Here is a 20,469-nt window from a genome sequence, read left to right on the forward strand (position 1 = left end):
GGCAGGAGGTAGATAGAGAGAACAGCAGCAGTGTGAAAGGGAGTGGAACAGATTCAAGGTACAATCAGGAGAAGAGGAATGAAAGAAGGCAGGAGAAGAAGTGGGAGGGAGGGAGAGAGGGAGAGAGGGAGGGAAAGAGAGAGGGAGGAGTACCTGTGATCGAAGATGATCTCGCTCTGTCGTCAGCCTCGCAGTGAGTAAGTGAAGTTGTGAGAGCTGCGAGCTGATTGCTTCACTTGACACCTGCAACAAACTTGAGAGGAGGGTTGTGGCGGCGGTGACGGTGGCAGGCAAGGGGAAGAGCAAGGAGGAGGAGATAGTGGTGGTGGAACGAAGGAAGAGGAGCAATCAACCTCAATACTTCTCAATTGAGGTTGTAGATCCTGATCGAACTGGAGCAAGCATCACAATCCTATACCATGAAAGCAAGAAAAGCTCACAGAGAAGGTCTTTTGAAACCTTTGCCTCATTGTTTGTAGCTCATCCCAACTTGTGACGTTCTTGAGGTGTTCTTCTTCCATCTCATGCTTGATACAAGACAACTCAAAGGCTATGTTCTTCATCCCCACGAGAAGGGTCTCATATCTTTCTTCGTGGATGTGCAGTAGGTTTTCCTTCTCTTTCAACTCTTGCTCCATTCCGATTGCAAGCTGCTGATAATCTTGTAATTCTTGCGCGAGCAAACACTCTGCATCAACGCTCACTCGTCACTTAGAAGGAAACAAACACTGTCTAACAACCTTTCGACTTAATTTCCTCGACCTCTGAAGAGAGTTCCAACGTAAGTTCTTGATATCTGATCAGATCCCTCGCGATGTCATCACACAAAAGATTCTTCGTGTTGAGGTTCTCAACAAGTTGCGACATCGGCTGAAGAGAAAGAGACATGGCTTGTTCTGCTTTTGTCACATAATGTTCCATCACCTCCAACTTGTCGACGAAGCACTCATCCACAAACTTCCCAGTCTCTTTCGTCCTGCCGATCTCGATGGCCTCGCGGGCTCGACTCTCCTCAACGGTAGACAACTTCTCCTGTATCAGCTTGTTGTGCATCGACAAGTCGCGGATCAGACACTCTGCTTGTTGCTTCTCATGCTCCAATACCATGACAGCTCTCTTCAGCTCCTGTGCTACAAACATCGTCTCCTCCTTCTCCTGCATCATCATCTCAGAAAACTGTAACTTGACGCGGACATTTCTTGCCGTTTGTGACTGGATGCAAGCCTTCTCGACCGTACTGAGGCGAGCCGCCAGCTCATTTACGATTGTCTGCACGATGAGAAAATTATCATCGATCCGATGAGGACATGTGAATTTTCGTAATCATCATCATCATCATCATCATCATCAACAACAACAACAACAGGGCTTCCTTGATCGTAAAAGCTCAACACCATCACCAACAGTGCAGTGGCACTCCACCCAACCACCACCACCATCATCATCATCATCATATTCAACCTGACTTGCGTCGAAGCTCTTTTCTGACTTGCACAATCTTTCCTTGCAAACAAGCAGAGATGCTGAGAGTGCAGAGATAGTCTTCCCAGCAGAACTCAGTGCCATCTCCATCTTCTTCTCTACCTGCTGCACAGCAGCCTCTACCGCGCTCAGCGACTTGGCTAAGACTTCTCTCTCATAGCATGAGGTGACTTGTGCGATCATCACTTCTCCTCTGCACGAGAACACATGGTCGATCGCCATGCTGTTCACGTTGAGGAACTGCCAGACAACAGACCGCAGCAGCATCTTGCTTATCATCCTCTCCCACCCGCTGATCGACCTCAGCGATCTGATGGAGAGGAGGAGGAACGACAAGTCTTCCTGCAAGGATGACAGGTCATCCAGCTCCGACGTCCGTTCCATGACGTTGATCACATCGTCCAAGTCCTTGGCTATCTCCTCCACCTCCCCGTCCTTCATCTGTCTTTCCTCTACCTCCCCATGCTGCTCGACCTTCCCGCCCTTCCTTGTCACGTACATCTCAGCTGAACTCCTCCTCGTCCTCATCATCTCCTCCTCCTCCAGGCGAGGCTTACACCTCCTCCCCTCGAGCATGTAGAACTCCACAGATTTCAATATCTCCTCCCCGTCCCATCCTCCCGCGATCATCACCATCCCCTGCATGACCGGGTGGCTGCAAGCAAAGAAGTCTGAGCGCGGCTGCTGCAAGGGAGGGCAGGAGGTCCAGCGGTTGGCGGACAGGTCGAACATCTCAACAGACGACAGCACGTGCCCGTCCTCGTCTTCCCCCCCGAGCGCAAAGATCCGGTTCTGGTGAGCTACCACCTGGAAGTTCTTCCTCCTCTGCTGCATGGAGGGGAGGGAGCGCCAGCTACCGTCCAGCAGCTCCCACACCAGCAGGCTCGAGAGCACTCCGTCGGAGCTGATGCCTCCTGCTACAAACACGCTCCCTCCTACCACCACAGCCGAGCACCCGAGACGAGGATGGGGAAGGCTGGCATGGACGGCTGCCCGCTGCCCGTCGGGGGAGGAGGGGGAGGGGGACGAGGCGATCTCATCCTCCTCGCCCTCCCAGCGAGGGAGGAGGAGCCGGTCCAGAGAGTCACTTGCCGGCTCAGCATCCTCTTCACGTGCTTGAGGAAGGAGACCTGCAGCTTCCATGTGTCTGTGTACTTGACGCTGTTGTGCGATAGCAGTTTCACCTTGTCTCGGATGCGAGCCATCGGCCGGGCGCTGCTCGGGCTCAGCTGCGCCCCCAGCTCCTCCTGCTTCCTGTTGGCTATCAGAGCAGGGAGGTGAAGTAGCGAGTGCTCCAGCTCCTCCATGGCGCGTTCCAACTGATTCAACCTCCCAGCCAGCATCATCCCCTCGGACTCGCATGCCTGCGTGTCGCTCCTTTGCTCGTCCCTTCCCTGGTCCACCTGACCCACCGCCTGCGCGACGTCGCTACATGTTTCCTCGAGGCCGCGACGGAGGATCACAAGTTCTTCGTTCCTCGTCCTCAGCAAGTCCGACAGCTCGCAGATCTCGGACTCATAGAGGGACCGTTGCGTCGTGTGATTCTCCATCAAGTGATTCATCACTTGTACAAAACCAGCAGCGACCTCAATCCGGCCGCGCCCATCGCTAACGGCAAGATCGCCCCTCTCACGCTGCATTATCGTCTCTGGGATCCGTTGGAAGTTTGACTCGGCGAGCTGACGTTTGACAGCCTCCAGCAGGCATACGAGGCTCTCCTCTCTTGTGAGGAAATCGACCTGCTGGTCCTGCAAGCTCCTGAGACTCTCTTGCAACAGCTCGACATGCTGGACGAGCGTCTGGTTGTTGCCCTGCAACATCTTCATCTTCTCCTCCATCATCATCATCTCGCTTTCCATCGATCGTTCACGCTCGTCCCATGTCGCCTTGTCGCCTTCCAGCGCCTTGTTGCATTCTTCCGCTCTTCTGATGTTTTCCTCCAAGTCCTTGACTTTGACTTGCAGCACTCGGTTGATTTCTTCTAACACATCAGCCTGATTCACTGACTGTGAATGTGTATCTATCACACTCTCTTTCAATGACACGGCCTCGCTCAAAGCTTCCTCGACTTGTTTGCTAATGCAAACAAGATCGTTCTCAGCAACTCTTATCATCCCTTGCAACCTGCTAACGTTTTGAGACTGATTTTCATCTTTCTTGTACATGTCAAAGTTTTTTCTCTCCTCGCTCAACAACCTCTCCTGCAGTTCCGCGGATTGTTCTCTTAGCTGGGCGACACGATGCTGCATCTCGATACCGGCGCGCAAGAATTCCTCCCTCTCCTCGCGGAGGCTGGTCATCTCGTTTTCATACTCCCCGTGCTTTCGCTTCAGAGCCTCAACTGTCTCTTCCAACTCCTTCTTGTCTTGTTCCAGCAGCACCAGGCTTTGCTGTCATCACATAACATCAAAGGTTGTCGTCACACAACAGCAAACAATGCAGAATGACCTTGTTCTTTGTCGATGAGTCTTTCCAACACATGGACTCGGCGTAAGACTCTGCCATGTCCTTTTCGATCCCGCTGATCGTATCAGACATGTCTATCTGCAATGACTGCCAGTCTACAACACAGCTCATGAGACCCGATGTGATCAAAGTAACCAAATGTTCCTCCGTGCTGGGCGTCAAATATTCCTGCTGGTCTCCTGGCTTGCCTGAACTTGCCATGTCGGACTTCGGAGTTGCCATGAGGTCGGCGCAAACTTGGCAAACTTGTTTCAGCACGCTCTCGCACTCGAGAGCTTTCTCGAAGCAAGAAGAAGCGCAGCTGCTCACTTCATGCTGCACTCTCCTCGCATTCTCCACGTGCCGACCTAGCAGCAGAGCCTGAGATTCAAGCTCCAGGTCATACTTGATCTTCATGGCTTTCAACGACCGTTGCGAGACTAGGCACGCTCGCTCTACCTCTCCCCGCAGGCTGTCCACCATCTCCATCAGGTGAGTCAGTGACTGATCCAACACCTTCTGACTCGAATCCCGTTCTTTCGCATCCTGAACTAGGCGCTGCTCGAGCTCAGAGTTCTTCAAACTCATCTCCTCCAAGGCCGACTGGCGGTCTTTCAGTTCGGCTTCAAGCTGCAACATGTTGCTTTTCATCGTCTCCATCTCAATCTCCCTGTCTTGCAGCATGTCGACAAACGTCTCAGGAGAGGGTTTGCTCTCTCTCAAGCTTTCATTCGCCGCTTTCAACTCGACAACGATCTCTCCCAATTCAGGGATCAGATCTCGAACAAGCTCCTCCACATGGTTCAACTTCCACAGAGATCCGTTCAACCTGTCTCTCGTCTCTTGCAGCTCGGAGTACAGCATGTCGTTGGTGTTTTGCAAGGATAGGAAGCTCTCCTCTCCCATCGAAGGCTCTACTCCCTAGACGATGCTCCCAGTGAGATCGAGAGTGAGGGACTGCACATGAGGAGAGGACTGTGACTTGAGCATATCTATCTTCTTCTGCTGCTGCAGGACGGTTGCTGCAGCTTGCTGCAGAAAGCGTTCAAGCTGATATTTCTCCTGTGACAGTCTCTTCACTTCAGCTTCGAGGGCCTGGAAGCTTGACATGCTTCGCTTCTCTGTGTTGTTCATCACAGGCTGCTTCACCGTTCCGATAAGTCTCGTGTTGTTCCCATGTTTTCCCCTCCTGACAGCAACCGGACAAAGCTTGATGGTATGAAAAAGTCTCCTTTGTTCAACGGTAGTTGTTGTTGCTGCTGCTGCCTGTCTTGCTCGTTCTTCTTCTTTCAGTCCTTCAAGGTGAGAATGTAGTGAACATGATGTCGCTCACCACCGTTGATCTCTTTGACTACTTTTTGAAACTGCCGGCTGTTGTGAAAACTGCCCCTCATCCCCCCACTGTTATCGGAACCGGGCCGGGCCGGGCCCGGGGGCCGCGGGACCGCGGGCGGCCCCCGGCGGCGGCCGATACGCGCGCGGCGGCCAGTGGTGACGCCGTACCGTCGGCCTGACTGTTATTCAAAGTTAAGAGTGAAAAATCACGAGGACAATCAGTAGACTCGTGAGCAAAGAGGTCGCCAGTGACTGGCAGGCGGTCTCCGGGCATCACACTGCGACATGATCGCCCCCCGATGCGTGACGGCACGCCCGGTGCACTGAACTTCGGAACCGTACTCCGTACGGTCGCCGCTCAGTCCGAGCCCCCCCGGCCGGGAGCCCGCCGGGAGTCCGAGCGGCAGTGTCTTCACGTCTTCACTAGGTCACTCGGACCCGCCGCTAGCACTCAGCGGCGGCAGGCAGGCCGGCGGCCCGGCCTGGGATCCGAGTCTGAGGCTCTTTATTGACTGAAAACTTGAAAAGGAAGGCAAACCGGAGCAAACAAACGAGGACGAGGATAAAGCCTACAAACCCGCCTCAATAAAATACTAGGAAACGAAAAAGGCAGCGAAATCCGGGATACTGAGAGTTTGCATGATTCCCCATGTTATCATCCCCCTCATCCTCCTAAACTCCAAATATTCCTCAGCTTGAAAGACGCCGCGGCATGCTGTTAGCTTTGTTTCCTGCTGCTCCTGCCCGCATGTCCCTGACTATCAACGCTGTTCTCATCCTTTCTCTTCTGTCCGTATGTAGTGCTTTCATGCCGGCTCCAGGAACTCACTCGCTGAGTCGGGGCCTGGCGCCTTTCTCTGCCAAAGTTTCGCAACGGCCCCCTTTCCCAAGGTTGAGAACGCACGGACGCTCGAAGCTCGAGATGATGGCCAAGAAGACGGTAAATCAACATCACGAGCTGCTTGCAATATGTTATGATGATAGCTGACTTGCTTTCTTGACAGTTCAAGGACTTTGATGATCTCCTGGCCAGCTCTGAGAAGCCGGTCAGCAGAGAGTCGTAACTGTGATGGCAGCTGAACAAGTGCTGGCAGGTGCTGGTTGACTTCTATGCGGTATGGTGTGGCCCGTGTGTTATCATGAGTAAGGAGCTCGCGTCGTTGAGCGAAACTATTGGTGACAAGGTGACTTGAATCAGGTTGTTTACTAAGAAATTTACTGATGTCGGGCAGGTTATGATCGTCAAGATTGATACCGAGAAGTATCCCAACATCACCAACAAGTTCAACGTGCATGCGCTGCCTACTTGTATTCTTTTCAAGGATGGTCAACCAGTCGATCGTGAGCGATTCTCTCATTCTCATGGAGGTCTGCTGACAGCATGACAGGCTTTGAGGGAGTGATGAAGCAAGACCAGCTGAAGGACCGGATATTATCCAAGATCAATTAGTCCTTCATTAAACAGACAAGGATGAACATACAAAAAGGCAATTATCTTGCTTGTTTGTTTTGGCTTCCACCATTCTCGGACACGACATCAACCACTGAAGCGAACACAGTGGGCCGCGACGCGCTCAGTTAACTTTGCTCTTCTTGGCAACCTTGGCAATGATAGCATTTCCAACGAGCCTTTGAATCTTCTCATAGGTCAAGAACATGAGAGCAGATATCAAGGTACTGTGCCAAAGTTTGGTCTCCATGCCCCTGGAGGAGAAAGTGAGAAACTAGACATCCCCCGTGTAATGCTTGCCTGAAGAGGCCAGACTTCCCCTCATACTTGTAAATCTTTACAAGACAGTCCAAAGTCCCATTGTACTCGACGACCTGACCAGTCTGACTCGATGTTGATGTCTTTCCAAATCGCAAACGTGTCTGCGCCACTTGCAATGGGTAAGTTGTGATGGTTGCGACCCACTTGGCAAACGCGCCGAGGATGAACGCCTCTAGACTTGACAGACCCTAAGTGACAAAAGTCAAGGGAGCAAAGGCAGTTCGCTCTCAATTGCCTTCTTGCCAAGTTTCGATTTGCGATTGATCAGAAATCTCTTGATGGTTTCGTACACCGCAAACTGACACGGCAAGTCAGGCCAGGCAGCAACAGTTTGAGACTGTTGCAAGAAGTTTGTTACCTGTATAGCTGGGTTACAGCATAGCAGGAGGCTGGATGAAACTCCGGCCCAAAGCTTAAACAAGCCTTCCTCGCGGCGAATTTTAATGATAGCATCAATCATGCCATTGTAGTGGTCAGCACTTGGCTTTGAGGAATCTTGAAGTTTAAGTCTTGCGTTGGCTACCCAAAGCGGCTGAACAAAACACACATTGATTCCTCCAGCAATGGTTCCGATAGAAAGATTGATTACAGCTTGAGAAATCTTCAAGTTCTTCTTCAACATCTGAAAGAGCTTGCTCCTATTCAACAACAGCCGTAGCAGATGGAACGCATAGAAGTAGATAAAGTTAGCAGCAAAAAGAGTTATGAGTGTAGAGTTCAGGCCCCGGTACAAGCCAGACAGTCCTTCTTCTGCAATCACGTCGTGTAGCGCCCTATTCGAACAAAGTTGAGTCAGCTCAGCACAAAAGAGACAAGATCCTAAGATCCTTTCCAATACAAAGGGGTAGGACGCAAGGATACACAGGTAGTGGGAGTAGTACCTCCAGGTGCTCTTGAACTTCTTGTTCTTCTTGCCTTTCCCGGCAGCCTGGGCTCGAATGACAAGTTGGTCAAGGGGGTAGAATGCTGCGTAAACGCAGTCAGCTTCCACGACACCCTCAGCACGTGCAGATAACCCAGCATGGCGATGTTTCCTCCTATCGAACCGGAGATAGCATGGGAGAGAGCATCTGCAGAGAAGAGCTGGGATGTCTCTTGCCCTGCAGAATCTGCTAAATCTTCGATCTTAAGACCTCTTGAGACCGGCAGCCTTACAGACGCTGAATCTAGCTCCTCGTCTTCGATGTTGCTCTGTGCCATGGCTTCCAACTACTGCACAAACTGATCCTGCAAGCGTCTTATCACGTTCAAGGACGACTATCCCGCACAATCTGGCTTTCCTTGCAATCGCTGATTTCGGAATCCTCGATGTATCACCAACAAGTCCAGGGCGAGAAGATCTTAGGGAGGCGCTATCAGGTTTGTCGAGACGTGTCTGAGCTCATTCATCATCCTCATCCTGCCCTCCTCGTCTTCTGCTCCCCTCGTCTCCTCCTCTCCGACACGTGCATTTCTTCCTCCGGTCACCACCTCCCATGGAGACGATTTACCCAGAAGCGTGTTATTTTAGCTGATATTTCATCTAATTTGCTACAGACAACAGACAAATGAGCTAAAATAGCCCAAATCTATCTAAACCACCCCCTATCGATCGATAGACCCCTGATTTTCGTCTTTTCAAACCCCGGTGCCTAACCTTCCCCCCTCCTACTAGTACTGAAAAACTTTTAGCTAATGTATTTCCTGGTACAGGACGCAGTTTTAAATCTATCATTTCAGGTTTTTTTTAGCAGCTGCACTTGTTTTAAGTAAACTTTATAAAGATTGTTTCCTCAAATGGCGAAAGCGTTGGCTTCAGTCTACCCCCTTCCCCCCTCCCTCCGCGTCTTCCTGACCCTCCGCCTTCTCCCCCTCTCTTGCCCCTGCCAGCACCATCACTGTCGCAAACAACATGCTATCCTCTCTGCACGCATTGGACACGTGACTTCTTTTACTGTTTCGTCCCTTTGCACCAGGCGTTTCCAGTTGTTTGCTCACCTGATCTCCTGCTTGCATACCAACCTGCTTCCTCTTTACCCTTCGAGCCCATCTGAATGATGCCTATCTTTATCACCCATAGTAGTGCGATAACAGTCTTGCCATCTTCCATTGCGCTGTTGCGAATCATCATCATCTTTCAACACTTCGTTATCTCTGGTTTTACATCAACCATCTCCTGATCCCTTGTCAAGTCTTCACAGTCTGATGGTCTGCTATACAGTCAGGATGGTGAATCTGTAAAGTCCCGCATCTTTTGCCTGCGCCGTCTGCTGTGGATCTTGTCTCAGCGCGAGCATGTCGGTTCTGTTCGAAAGGTAATTTTGCAATCAGACGGTCCCTGTGCGAGACGCGCTCTTGCAGGAAGTTGGTCCCCACGGACCTGATGACGTTTGCGGACGCGAACTTGATCCTTGTCTTTGGGTTCATCATCTTCTTCCTTTGGTTTCTCCGGCTGTTGAGGTGAGAACGCTGCCGCCGGTTGATCTGAGCTGAACCAAGAATGCTTCAGGATGCTGTTCCTCTTGCACAGGTTGAACATCTCAGTCAGCACAGGGCAGGTCGTAGATGAGGTTGGTTGGAGGAGGAACTGTCTGACGATCCTTGCACTCTTCAGGTCGTTCGTCTACAAACAACCTCCATGACATTCCAGGAGCGTGGGGGCCTGTTTGGTGAAATCCGCATGTTATGGAGAACGAACATGCAACAACAGGTGTGCAACTGCGATGATTTATCTGTAATTGCTGATCAATCGACATGATGTATGATCTCACTCGTCGCTTTGATGTCTCTTGTCCTCCTATCATGAGTGCTGAACCCACGTGCAGTTGCTGCGAGCGAGGAGGATTTGTTCTCCTATCGATGTGAATGAACTGGCCATCCCTTTCAGCGTCGAGAAGAGCAGCATCACGGTAAAGCTGTCGGCTCGTGGGCCGAATGTGAGAGCTGGTGCATGATGGAGCAGCAGATCAATGACGCGCTGAGTGGTGTGACGAGGGTGAACTTCAAGTATCTTGATAGCGCTGTTGAAGGAGCGAGGCTAACGGAGTGTACTAGGTACATGGCGAGGGAGCGAGTTGGCATTCAGTTCTACTGGCACGTTTCTGCTGCTGCAGTTCAGGTTGTGGCGGTCAGAGGTTCCGTTGAGATGTAACTGGATCGAACTCAGGATCTTGTATCAAGGTTTAACAATGAAAGGCTCGGTCCAGGAGGTGCTGTGACCTTCTCGTTCTCTTTTTCTGTGTTGACTGTTTCATGTAGAGAATGTTGTTACCCATGGGCGGAAGAAGAAGAGGATCTTTGGAAGGAGATACATATCAGGTCAACAAACCGTCTGCTCGTCATGAATTTCCCTTTGATTTGGTTGATTTGGAATCCAGTCAATCAAGATAGAGAAACACACAGATCATTTGAATTTGAGGTGTGATTCTTCTCTTTGACATCATCGCCGTTGTGAGGTGCTTTCAGATGGAGAAGATAGACACGATGCATGGTTCAGAAACAATCGAGGTCGAGCCTAGGAATAACCAAGCCCCTCTGTTTACGGACAATCATTGCTGTGCGAGGTTCGCCGACCGAATGGATGAGCTGGGAGGGTGATTTGATCTATCTAGGTCCCGCGTGTTTATCACGGACAAGTGTTCCGAATGGACTGTGTTCGATTGCGAACAGGTTCGACATCCCTTTCAATTGTTCTGTTGGTTTGAAAATTCTCCAGGGCAATGTTCAGACGTCTGAATTGCAGCTCTGCCCGCATTCTCAGCACCCCGATGCTCAGGTTGTGTTGCGGACTTTCAGGGAGCCATTGCCGCCTCCTGATGTTGTTGTGGATAGGATGGGCAGGAAACCTCTCCCTCTCCCTCTGCTAATCGATCAAGTGCGTCCATCCTGTTGTTCCCGACGTTTCTCATGCTGTTGCAGGGGCTCGAAATGCTGCTGCAAACAATGAGGCCAGCTCGCATGCAAACGAGGAAGGAGGAAACGGCGGAGACGCGACCTTCACCCTCCTGATCGCTGCAAAAGCACTCGGTGATGAGAGATTTTGGGTGCATTGGGAAAGGAAAGCGAGTGGTTTAAATGAGGCTTGTTGTTTCGAATGAGGGTAGGAATTGAGAGTATTCTGTCTTGATGCGAGTCAGTAGTGAGATTTTCTTTTTCTGGTCGGACCTTCTCTTGCTCTGTTCAATTTTCTGACAGATTCTTGTCTATTCAAGGTCTCGGTGAGGAGATGCATGAATCGGCCGCTCACAGGGGGCAGGGCAAAGATGCGGAGTCAGTGAATCTCGTCCTGGTAGTGTTGCAAGAATCAAAGGCAAGAAGTCACTTGTTTGACGTGATTTGAAGTGACGGTTGTTCGGTAGAATGCCAGTCAAGATGGCAGCAAGACTATGAATGTCATGAAGCAGATTATCTTGACCAACAAGGCAGCATACACCTCCCAAGAGATCTTTGGTTGCAGCGAGTCAGAAGATGACGGGCAGGAAGTAAGATGTCGTCTACTCGACATCTCTTGCTCTTGTCCCTTGTGATGAGGTTGATCAGGATTGCGTCATCTGCTTGAGCGAACCCAAGGACACAACTCTCCTTCCTTGTCGCCATCTCTGCGTGTGCCATAGCTGCTTCTCCCGCCTTGAGCTATGTCCTGTCTGCCGCTCGCCCTTCACCGGTCAGTTTCCATCTCTCCTCCTCCCACGTCCTGAATCTTTCCTCGCAGCTTATCTCCGACAAGTGAAGGAGGGGGAGGGGGAGGGTGAGGGTGAGGAGGAGGAGGAGAGGGTCGTCTGTGAAACAGCAGACGACAATGCCACGGAGCACGCGAGGGCCGACAATCGCGATGAGGCTCAACCCGCAGGTCCTCCCCATGCAGAGCCCTCGAGCGATACGAGTGGGGGATTGATCTTTCTGAACGAAATTTCTCCAGCAAGATGATCAGCACGGGAGAGGACGCGGGAGGTGGACTGTGAGCGCGGCGACTGGCAGTGATCGGGTGAGAGGCACGACGGCGGAGGTTAACAGCAAAGACTACGAGTCTGTCTTAAGGTACTCGGCTGAGTGAAAACAAATCAAAGTCGTTGGATTCGTTTGCTTTCATTCAGACGTCTCCACCTACACGAGCGTCTCTCCCGTCCTCTTGTCGTAGATCCTCGTCTCCCAATTCCTCTCCCAGTCCTCCGCCTCCTGCGCTCGCGTGTGGCGTCCCAGCCCCGCGTTAAACCCGGGGGCCGCCTTGACGATGGTGTCCTCGAACAGCTGCGAGGCCACCGAGTTTGTGATCCCCGGCTGGCTGTTCTTAGCATCGCGCTGCCTGTGGCGACCGTCGGGGTAAAGGGCAGTCTGGTACTTGTTGTGGGGCATCAAGTGCCCGTTGGGGTCGTCATGGTCTGCTCGGATCTCTCCCTGGCTGTTGAGATGAACTTCGGGCTCCCAAGTGTTCTTGCCGGGGAAGAAAAGCTCCCTAGGTCTCCTCCTCCTCGGAGAGCCTCGTCCTTCTCCTGCTGGCTCGACATCTCAGTTGGCGCCGGCTGGTGTGGAAGCGCCTGGCTGTAGCAGCCCAGGCCATCGCAGACTTTGACTTTTCGCCTGACAGCCTCAGTAGAAGAATCTGCGGCAACGGCAGCAGCAGGAGCTGACTTCTGATCATGCTCTGCTTCTGCAACCTTGCTGTCTGGTTCCTCCTGGACCACCTGATTCTCCTCCTCCTGATTCTCCTCCTCCTGATTTTCCTCCTCCTGATTGTCCTCCTCCTGATTGTCCTCCTCCTGATTGTCCTTCTCCTGATTGTCCTCCTTAGGGGTTTCCTGGCTTTCCTGCGCAGCCGATTCTTCAGGCTGAGAGGAGTTACTGTTCTCCTGTGCGAGCTTGCCCACTAGCGAGACTTTCAGCTTGACGATCTGCCTCTTGAGCTTGCGGATCTCTGCTTGTTCCTGCACGAGAGACTTTGAGCAAGAGCTTCTCATCAGCGACTTGTCTTACCTTAAGCTTCGCGATCTCCCCGTGAAGCCGCGAGATTTCATTCTTGAGCTCGTCCCCCTTGGATTCTGGTGCTGGTTCAACCGCAGCCGAAGACGTGGGAGTGATGAGACGTGCAGGAGACCTCTTAACCTGTCGTCAGAGATGTCAGCCCATGAGCCAACAACAAAGTCGGACAGCACCGGAGCCTGACTGTCTTCATACTGCTTCGCCATCTTGCGTATCATCTCAATGTTCACTGCTTTCCGCACCGCCTCCTTCGATTCAGCCTGAGGCTGTTGAACTTTCGCGATTTGCTGCTGCTGAAGAACTTGAAGTCAGCAAGGGAACATGAGGAAGAATAAAAGAGTCACCTTCGCATGTCGTTCAATGTTGGGCATATCGACAGCCTTTACCGGCTGTGTTCGAGTCTGTGAGCTCAACGATCAAACAAACATCAAGATGTTCAAAAATCTCAACTCACCACAACTGGTTGTTGCAATGGAACAGCTTTCGCCCACACCAGCGGGCTCGCGACCTGCTGCACAGCCTTGACCATCTCTTTGCTCAACGAAGGCTTCGAACGCTGCACGACTCGGGTGGCTGAAGCTGAGGCCGCTGTGGAGGGCGTCACCTCGTCTTGCTCTGGTTGCTGTAGAGCACGTGCTTTCGCTGTTTGCCTGCTCGACATGTGCGAGGCGCGGCTGCTCATCGGTTTGATGTTCCGTGGCCTTGCCCTCTCCCTCTTCTGATGCCCCTTGGGAGCAACGGGCCAGTTCTCCTTCATGGCCTCCACAGCCCCACTGCCCAGCTCGTTGTAAGCTCGCTTCACCTGTCGTAATGCTCAGTCTCCCCTGGAAGCAAGCACAACTTGGCACGTACGTAGTCAGGCACGTTCTTCAAGTCTCCTGGGTTCGATGAGATCGAGTGATGGTATTCCGCAGGGACGCCCAACACGTCACTGCAACCCTCGTCACCTCAACACATCTCACTCCACAGCTCCTACCCGCTCACTCCAGCCTTGTTCCACACTCGCTCTTCATCCTTAAAAGGGTCATAGGCGGGCTTTACAGGCTTCTTCACGTCGTGTCGATGGAATGTCTTATAGCTGAGATGATCGATGTGCTGCTGGGTCTGCTTGTAGTTGTCCAACCCTTGGCTGAACACGTCATCGTACCTCTTCAGGTCCTCCAATGCGTTGGAGTCCGCGACCCTCTCCAGCCCGACGTCTCGGTTGCTCAGCCGCTGCACTTGATCACTCGCATGCTTCACTTCCGATTTCATTGCGCTGATGTCATCTCCCTTGTAGTATTTCTGAGGAGACGAAGGAGGTTGCTGGAACTTGACCTGTCTCTGCTCGCTTACTCTCCTTCGACCGAAGACGTCGCCACTTATCATGGCTGCGGATAATCTCTGCAAAGTTCAACACAACGGTCAAAGTCAGGGGAGGAGAGGAGAGGAGGAGAGGAGAGGAGAGGAGAGGAGAGGAGAGGGCGCACAGGACAGGACAAGACAGGACGCGAGAGGAAGCATCTTACATTTCTTGCTGATGTGAATTCAGCTTCGTGCAGCAGAGTGACACTCTGAGCTCCCCCATAGTGCCAGACAACGAGCATGAGCGAGAGACAGACGGCAGAGACAGAGCTGAAGGCTATGAGGCTACGACGCAGCTCCATGGTCAACCTAGTTGGCGCAAGACTATGCTGCTCCTTCCTCTCTCCTTGTTCTTCTTCTCTCCTCCTCCTCCTCCTCTCTTCCTCGTCGCCTTCCAGCTGCCCTCTGCCTCCCCCGCTACGCAACAACCATGGCCAGGCGGCTCTTCGCCCGTCAGAAATGGGTATGAGGGCGATGAGCAAAATCACGATGAGCGGGGATGAGGGCAAACAAATGTGGGATGAGGGCAATGATGCAGCAGCATTTGGGGAGTCACGGGGGTACATCGAGTATGGGTGGGTATATGAAGGCCTTGAAAAACTCATATATAAGGGTGGGTACTTCACTGGAAGAAAGGGGGTAGTATTTTTGAGGTCGAAGAGATGCCTGGGGTGGGGTGCTATCTGTCGGGGTGCATGAGGGAGAAGGGTTGTAGTCCTGCTGTTGATATTTCCCGCCATGCCGCCTCACTGGAACAGGAACGGTAAGTGGATGTGGCATGGCGAAGAGAAAGAGATAGAAGCAAGGACTGATTGCTTGTGTCGAGTGATTGTTGTTATGTATGGAGCCGTTGTCTGTTTGATGGTCTTACACGAACGTGATGCAGAGGATTTGAAATGCTGGGTCCCTGTTACGACTCATCATGAACTGATCTAAGAGCAGGATATCGAACTTCTCTTGGGACTCCAGGCACTTTATAGCCGATGTCGATGATATGAAGCTGCTGCAAGTCTAAGAAAAGTAGTTTGAGGCGCCTTTCAAGAGCCATGAACGATTATCAAATCATGCAGGACATTGGCAAGTCCAAACACGCAATGGTTTACAAGGGCAGGAAGAAGAAGACGATACAATTCTATGCCCTCAAATGTGTCGACAAGTCGCAGAAACAAAAGATTATGCGCGAAGTTCGGTTTTTGCACAGGCTCCGAACTCCATATGCAGTGCAGTTTCATGAATGGTTTGAAACCGCAAACCATCTTTGGTTGATATTGGAGCTTTGTCCCGGAAATCGCCTGATAGACATGTTGCAAGTTGATCTGAAACTACCAGAGCTATCTGCAAATATGCTGGGCCTCAACCTCCTGGCTGCCTTGCAATTCTTGCACAGCAATGGAATCGTCTACAACAATTTGAAGCCTTCGACCATACTGTTGGATGCTCAGGGGCTGCTTAAGTTGTCTGACTTCAGTCTAGCAATGCACACCAACACGTACAATGACCCTCAGAGTGACGAGAGTCAACGTTGCAAACGTGGAACACCAACTTACATGGCTCCAGAACTCTTTCGCCCTGACGGTGTGTGTAGCTTTGCCTCCGACCTGTGGGCCTTGGGCTGCATCCTGTACGAGATGGTTTCTGGAAGGCCTCCGTACCTCAAGTCCAACTTCAAGGCTCTTGTAACCTCAGTCGTCACGGACTCGTATGTTCCGCTCCAGAACTTGTCGGAGGATTTCAACGACCTGTGTGGCGCCCTGCTAGAAAAGAATGTGCTTGATCGAATATCTTGGGAGCAAGTTAGGACACATCCCTTTTGGGCCCAGGAGCTTCCTGAAGCGAACATGCCAAATGAACCTGCATTTGAAGAATTCTGTGCCAAGGTACAGGAAGAGCAGGTCAAGGAGAGTGAGGATGCTGAAGTTGAGTCACCAAAGCGAGGTTCGCCTCGAACTCGTCATGAAGACAATTCTCTTCGCAAAAGTGGGATAGATATTGTCAGACTCTCTCAGGTCGTTGAGAACAACCGGGACAAGACATCTAATGCGAGCATTTATCGCACAAAGCAAAGTGGGAACGAGGCGGTAGGGGAGTTCGAGCTGGGGCAAGATGAAGAAGTTGATTTCACTTCAGCAGCAGAAAACAACAGCAAAGCACAGAGCAGGAAAAGTGCAAATGCAGAGACTGATGTGCAGGATGAAGCAGAAGAGAACTTTCAAAATGAAATCGAGGACGGTGATGAAGAATTTGCTGAACCAGTATCGGGAAAAGTTGCGTACAATATTGAGGCTGAAACCACTGACAGCGACATTTATGGAAATGTTGAAAACAAGGCTGTATCAAGACCTCTTAGCGCTCCAATGCCTGCAGATCCTGAGAAGAAAGCTCAGATAGCAGAAAGGCAAGATGCGACAGGGCGACCGATCACAGCCTTCGCTGCTGTACAAGCTGAAAGTCAAGGACGCGCGGCTGGTCCATCGGTTGCTGAGTTGTTGTTTTTTCTTGGCGACCTGCAGGTTTTTCTCTTGAAGCCTTGATTTTAAGTTGAAGTCGTTGTTGCAATAGGTTCGTCCGATCATCGGTAACAAGAAGATCGAAAAGATGCCATTGCCCTCGTTCGACGAGAAATCCCTTTCTTTCGAGCCAATGGTTGTTTATCAAGTTCAGACTACCCAGTCTAACTCTGACATTATTAGAGCGATGAAGAAATTTGCTCCGTCGATGAAGAACAATTCGCAAAACATCTTGCCGATATTCATCGTGCACTTGGTGACAAAACGCCTATATCATCCAAGGTATCCACTTGGCGATTGAAGCAGACTCTGAATCTTCTGGATAGGTATCTGTTCTTGCGTACATCGAAAATCTGTCCAGCAATGCTGCCGTCTCGGATTCTGTCCTGAATTCTGTGAGAAGACTATCAGATTTATGTAGAATTGCTGAAGGAATCTACAACAGAACGTTGGACTTCTGCTCATCAGAATTTTAAGAGAATCAAAGTCAGCGCCACTCAGAGCAAAAGTTGCTCAGGCAAGAGATTTGAGGGGAATGCATCTGTGCTGCAAACTCACTGTGAGTTGTTGCAGACTGTGGGCGTCCTCGTAAGATCTGCCTCCTTCATATCTCCTGAACTGCAACAAGCTGGAGCAATTGCTGCACTCACTGCAGGTATTTATCTTTGTTCCCAGGGACCCTACCTGATTTAATCTGTTGATCCTTAGGTGTTCGGGATCGGGAGGCAAAGGTTCGAAGGCGTGCAATGGCTGCATTTGGGGAGCTACTGTACTATATAGTATCTCAGGCCGAAACCAACGAGGTTTGTGCTGCCTTCTTGGAGAAACTATGCACTCGCTCAATTCTGAATCTACCAGGATGGAGTTGAGGGCCAGAGAGTGGACGAGGATGAAATCTGGAGCTTGCCCCCAGCTGCCCTACAGGTGACGCTAAGGAATCTTGAAGGTAGTTTCTGAAATATTATTGGCCAGGTTTTGGTGAGGGGGCTGCGGTCAGGAGAGGATGAGGTTGTTCAGCATTACGCTGCTCAGACCATTGACAATATATGCTCTCAAATCAATGAGAGGTACTGGAATTCAAGGTGAGATTGTCTTGGCTGAATGCTGTGCTCAGGGCTTCTGCGTTGAGGAGCGTAGAAGTTCTTTCTGCTCTCTTTTCCATCGTCTCATCTGCACAGGTCGAGTTTCATTCTTTTCTTTCGTATATGACGGGGAGGTGACAGGTTGAGGCGCTACGAGGGACTGCAGCTTCGGCCATGAGCAGGATTGTCAGACTAATGCCAACTCTGGCGTGCCAGATCATAGATAAGATCAGCTTTCAATCAGTGATACAGAGATTGAATGACGATAATGCGAAAGTGCAACAGGTGATATATCTGCATTGGAAGATTTTGAATTGAAGACTTGCGTTTTGAAGGGTTTCATCAACCTCTTGAATGTTGCTCTTGTTCAACCCAACCAGCGATTGCTCAAGTCCCTCAACGAGCAATCGACGATCATTAACTCGATCTTGACTTTGTTTGATAGCGCAACGACAACAGTTCGAGCAAAGGTTTGAAGTAACATTGATTTGCAGTACGGGACCATTGACTTGCTCGTTCCAGGCTGTCCTAACTGTTCGTCTCTTGGCCTCCATCTCCCCTCAATGGCTCTCAATGGCCTGTGACAAACGCCTCATGCCATCGATAGAAAAGATGATTCGAGACAAAGACGCCTATCTTCAAAGATGCATCGAAGGACTCATAAGCGAAATCACCGAGATGATCCCGAACTTGGTGGCATCGATTTCTCAAGAGCTGAGCAAGACGGCCGGAACAAAGGGAGCGGCGGCGAAACCCATCAATCCGGGCGACGATTTGAAGCCTCCTCGAACACCGTTCTCTTATCTTCCCATCATCCTCCACGTCATCACGAGCCCCTCGCTCCGATCCATGGCGCTGAACCCGACAGTGATCAGAAATCTTGCCGAGTGCGTCTCCTCGTGCGAGGTTGCTCCCTTTCACGGGTGTGTGGAGTTTCGTCGGGTGCTCTACTTGGTCATTGAGGCTCTCTCCCAAAACGCTCTCGTCCTCCAGAATCATGAGGCTGTCACAGCGAACCTCCTTCCTGTTCTCGTCCAGACAGCGCTGAGGGAGGAAGACTCGACCAACTCGGGAGGCAGCACGAGGTACACATGCTTGAGAGCAACAGGAGACATGCTCGCTGCGCTCATGGCAGAAGTGAACATCTACGATCCTGCGGCCCAAGCTGGTTCCGGGTCTCACAAGGAGGAGCACGCGGCTGCCATTACCAGGATCATCCACGAGCTCCTCGTTCGCTCCTTGTTCCCAAAGTTCTCGACGTTCTTGACGGACCGCGAACCCGTGCCTCAGTCTGCCATCAAGATCGCCAGGCTCGTCATGGAAAGGAATCCTGCCTTCGGGGTAGTGCTGGATCGGCTCGGGCTGGTGGAGAAATTCATCTCTTTCTGCAGTCCCAAGTCTCCTCACTTCTCCTTGAACTCCGTCTGCCTCGTGCGAGCGGTTGTGCAGTGCTACGACTCGGACATCCAGCTCCTCTACTCCTACGACATCGCTCCGCAAGTCGCCGTCCTCATAAGGCATGTGGTGGACGAGCGGAGCGAAGATGATTTCTTCGAGCCTGCGGTGGACATGCTGAACTCGCTCCTCTATCACACAGTAACAGCCCTCCAAGACTCGTCCTCGGATGAGAACCAGGCCTTCTGGATCAACAACGCAGAGCCCTTCCTCATCATCTGCGATTCGCTTGCCCTGCTCTGCAGGCCAGACTCATCCTACACTGCTGTGGAGGCAAGCTTTCAGAACAGCGAGGCAGCATCGCAGGCCCTCCTGCTGCTTGCCCACGTCTTCCCTGCGAAGGTCATTCAATCAGGTTATTGACCCTCGTCTGTCTTCTCCCCGCTGATCGCTGAGTGCAGAGGAGTCGGCCGAATGTCTGGCCGATGCCCTGCGGGCCGGGAACGCGACGACGAGGAAGCGAGTCATGAAGATGCTGATGTGGATCATCAACAGCGGAGAGGCGAGGGAGCTGCAGGGGTACTTGTACGAGGTGAGTCTGCTGCTGCTGCTGCTGCTGCTGCTGCTGAAGGGGAGGGGAGGGGAGGTCGCACCTGAGAGCCCCAGATCACTTATGCTTCCTCAGATCACTTGTGCTGTCCGAGAGCTCAGGGATGAGCCGGGGGTGATAGGAGACTTGTCGAACGAGATCATTGAGGCGTTCGAGAAGGTCATGGAGGGAGGAGAGGAGGAGTATGATGAGGAGGACGAGGACGAGGAGGACGAGGAGGACGGAGAAGAGGATGAGGATTTTCGTCGATAGAGTGTACATATAGTAAAAGTTCATGACCCTACCCTCTTCATCCCAGCATATTACTGGGATATACCAGGGGTACATTGGTGGGCCGTCAAACTTCCTGACCGCTCGTTGATACCCCCTTACTAACTTCCCTCCCCTCCCCTCCCCTCCCCTCCCTCCTCTCCTCCCTCCTCTTCCCCTCCCTCCCTCCCCCCCCTCCCTCCTCTTCCCCTCCCTCTCCTTCCTCTCCTCCCTCTTCCCCTCCCTCTCCTCCCTCCCCTCCCTCTTCCACTTAGGAGCATCTTGTGGCACTCC

General features: G+C 51.8%; 6 protein-coding genes across 6 annotated transcripts in view; 3 read left to right on the top strand and 3 right to left on the bottom strand.

The window, feature by feature from the left end:
* GUITHDRAFT_138477 (hypothetical protein) overlaps positions 1–4,791 on the bottom strand; it is a gene marked incomplete at both ends in the record, with an annotated part of 5,203 nt that extends 412 nt beyond the window's left edge. The window contains 8 exons of the mRNA XM_005832909.1: positions 154–243; positions 354–392; positions 441–688; positions 741–1,155; positions 1,462–1,503; positions 1,585–2,643; positions 2,667–3,872; positions 3,931–4,791. Coding sequence (XP_005832966.1) covers positions 154–243; positions 354–392; positions 441–688; positions 741–1,155; positions 1,462–1,503; positions 1,585–2,643; positions 2,667–3,872; positions 3,931–4,791 — 3,960 coding nt within the window. The remainder of the gene's footprint in view (positions 1–153; positions 244–353; positions 393–440; positions 689–740; positions 1,156–1,461; positions 1,504–1,584; positions 2,644–2,666; positions 3,873–3,930) is intronic.
* Positions 4,792–6,010: 1,219 nt separating this feature from the next.
* On the top strand, positions 6,011–6,712 carry GUITHDRAFT_138478 (hypothetical protein; the record flags this gene model as incomplete). Its single annotated transcript, XM_005833087.1, has 5 exons — positions 6,011–6,202; positions 6,267–6,308; positions 6,357–6,446; positions 6,495–6,603; positions 6,651–6,712. 5 exons carry the CDS (start codon positions 6,011–6,013, stop codon positions 6,710–6,712), a joined length of 495 nt encoding a protein of 164 aa, XP_005833144.1.
* Positions 6,713–6,836: 124 nt separating this feature from the next.
* Positions 6,837–7,784, bottom strand: GUITHDRAFT_70952 (hypothetical protein; the record flags this gene model as incomplete). Its single annotated transcript, XM_005832910.1, has 3 exons — positions 6,837–6,986; positions 7,054–7,210; positions 7,324–7,784. Coding segments are annotated over 3 exons (768 nt in total), but the record flags the coding sequence as incomplete, so codon positions are not given.
* Positions 7,785–9,307: 1,523 nt separating this feature from the next.
* On the top strand, positions 9,308–12,065 carry GUITHDRAFT_163073 (hypothetical protein; the record flags this gene model as incomplete). Its single annotated transcript, XM_005832911.1, has 18 exons — positions 9,308–9,327; positions 9,374–9,472; positions 9,543–9,582; positions 9,627–9,722; positions 9,838–9,948; positions 9,978–10,066; positions 10,131–10,192; positions 10,271–10,330; positions 10,390–10,430; positions 10,478–10,605; positions 10,682–10,787; positions 10,844–10,886; positions 10,931–11,038; positions 11,224–11,321; positions 11,371–11,493; positions 11,552–11,675; positions 11,724–11,861; positions 11,935–12,065. The coding sequence occupies 18 exons, from the start codon at positions 9,308–9,310 to the stop codon at positions 12,063–12,065; spliced, it is 1,617 nt and encodes a 538-aa protein (XP_005832968.1).
* A 50-nt stretch (positions 12,066–12,115) lies between these two features.
* On the bottom strand, positions 12,116–14,634 carry GUITHDRAFT_108030 (hypothetical protein; the record flags this gene model as incomplete). Its single annotated transcript, XM_005832912.1, has 9 exons — positions 12,116–12,464; positions 12,515–12,933; positions 12,983–13,111; positions 13,162–13,281; positions 13,333–13,389; positions 13,443–13,790; positions 13,841–13,919; positions 13,965–14,371; positions 14,497–14,634. The coding sequence occupies 9 exons, from the start codon at positions 14,632–14,634 to the stop codon at positions 12,116–12,118; spliced, it is 2,046 nt and encodes a 681-aa protein (XP_005832969.1).
* Positions 14,635–15,378: 744 nt separating this feature from the next.
* GUITHDRAFT_70825 (hypothetical protein) lies at positions 15,379–19,739 on the top strand (the record flags this gene model as incomplete). The annotated part of the gene is made up of 15 exons (XM_005832913.1): positions 15,379–16,338; positions 16,816–16,842; positions 16,892–16,975; positions 17,023–17,121; positions 17,166–17,234; positions 17,285–17,347; positions 17,404–17,494; positions 17,548–17,642; positions 17,698–17,788; positions 17,837–17,906; positions 17,954–18,017; positions 18,063–18,197; positions 18,302–18,391; positions 18,444–18,614; positions 18,810–19,739. The coding sequence occupies 15 exons, from the start codon at positions 15,379–15,381 to the stop codon at positions 19,737–19,739; spliced, it is 3,039 nt and encodes a 1,012-aa protein (XP_005832970.1).
* Positions 19,740–20,469: the final 730 nt, after the last annotated feature.

Source organism: Guillardia theta, assembly GCF_000315625.1.
Source record: "Guillardia theta CCMP2712 unplaced genomic scaffold GUITHscaffold_32, whole genome shotgun sequence".
NCBI classification, from domain to species: Eukaryota; class Cryptophyceae; order Pyrenomonadales; family Geminigeraceae; genus Guillardia; species Guillardia theta.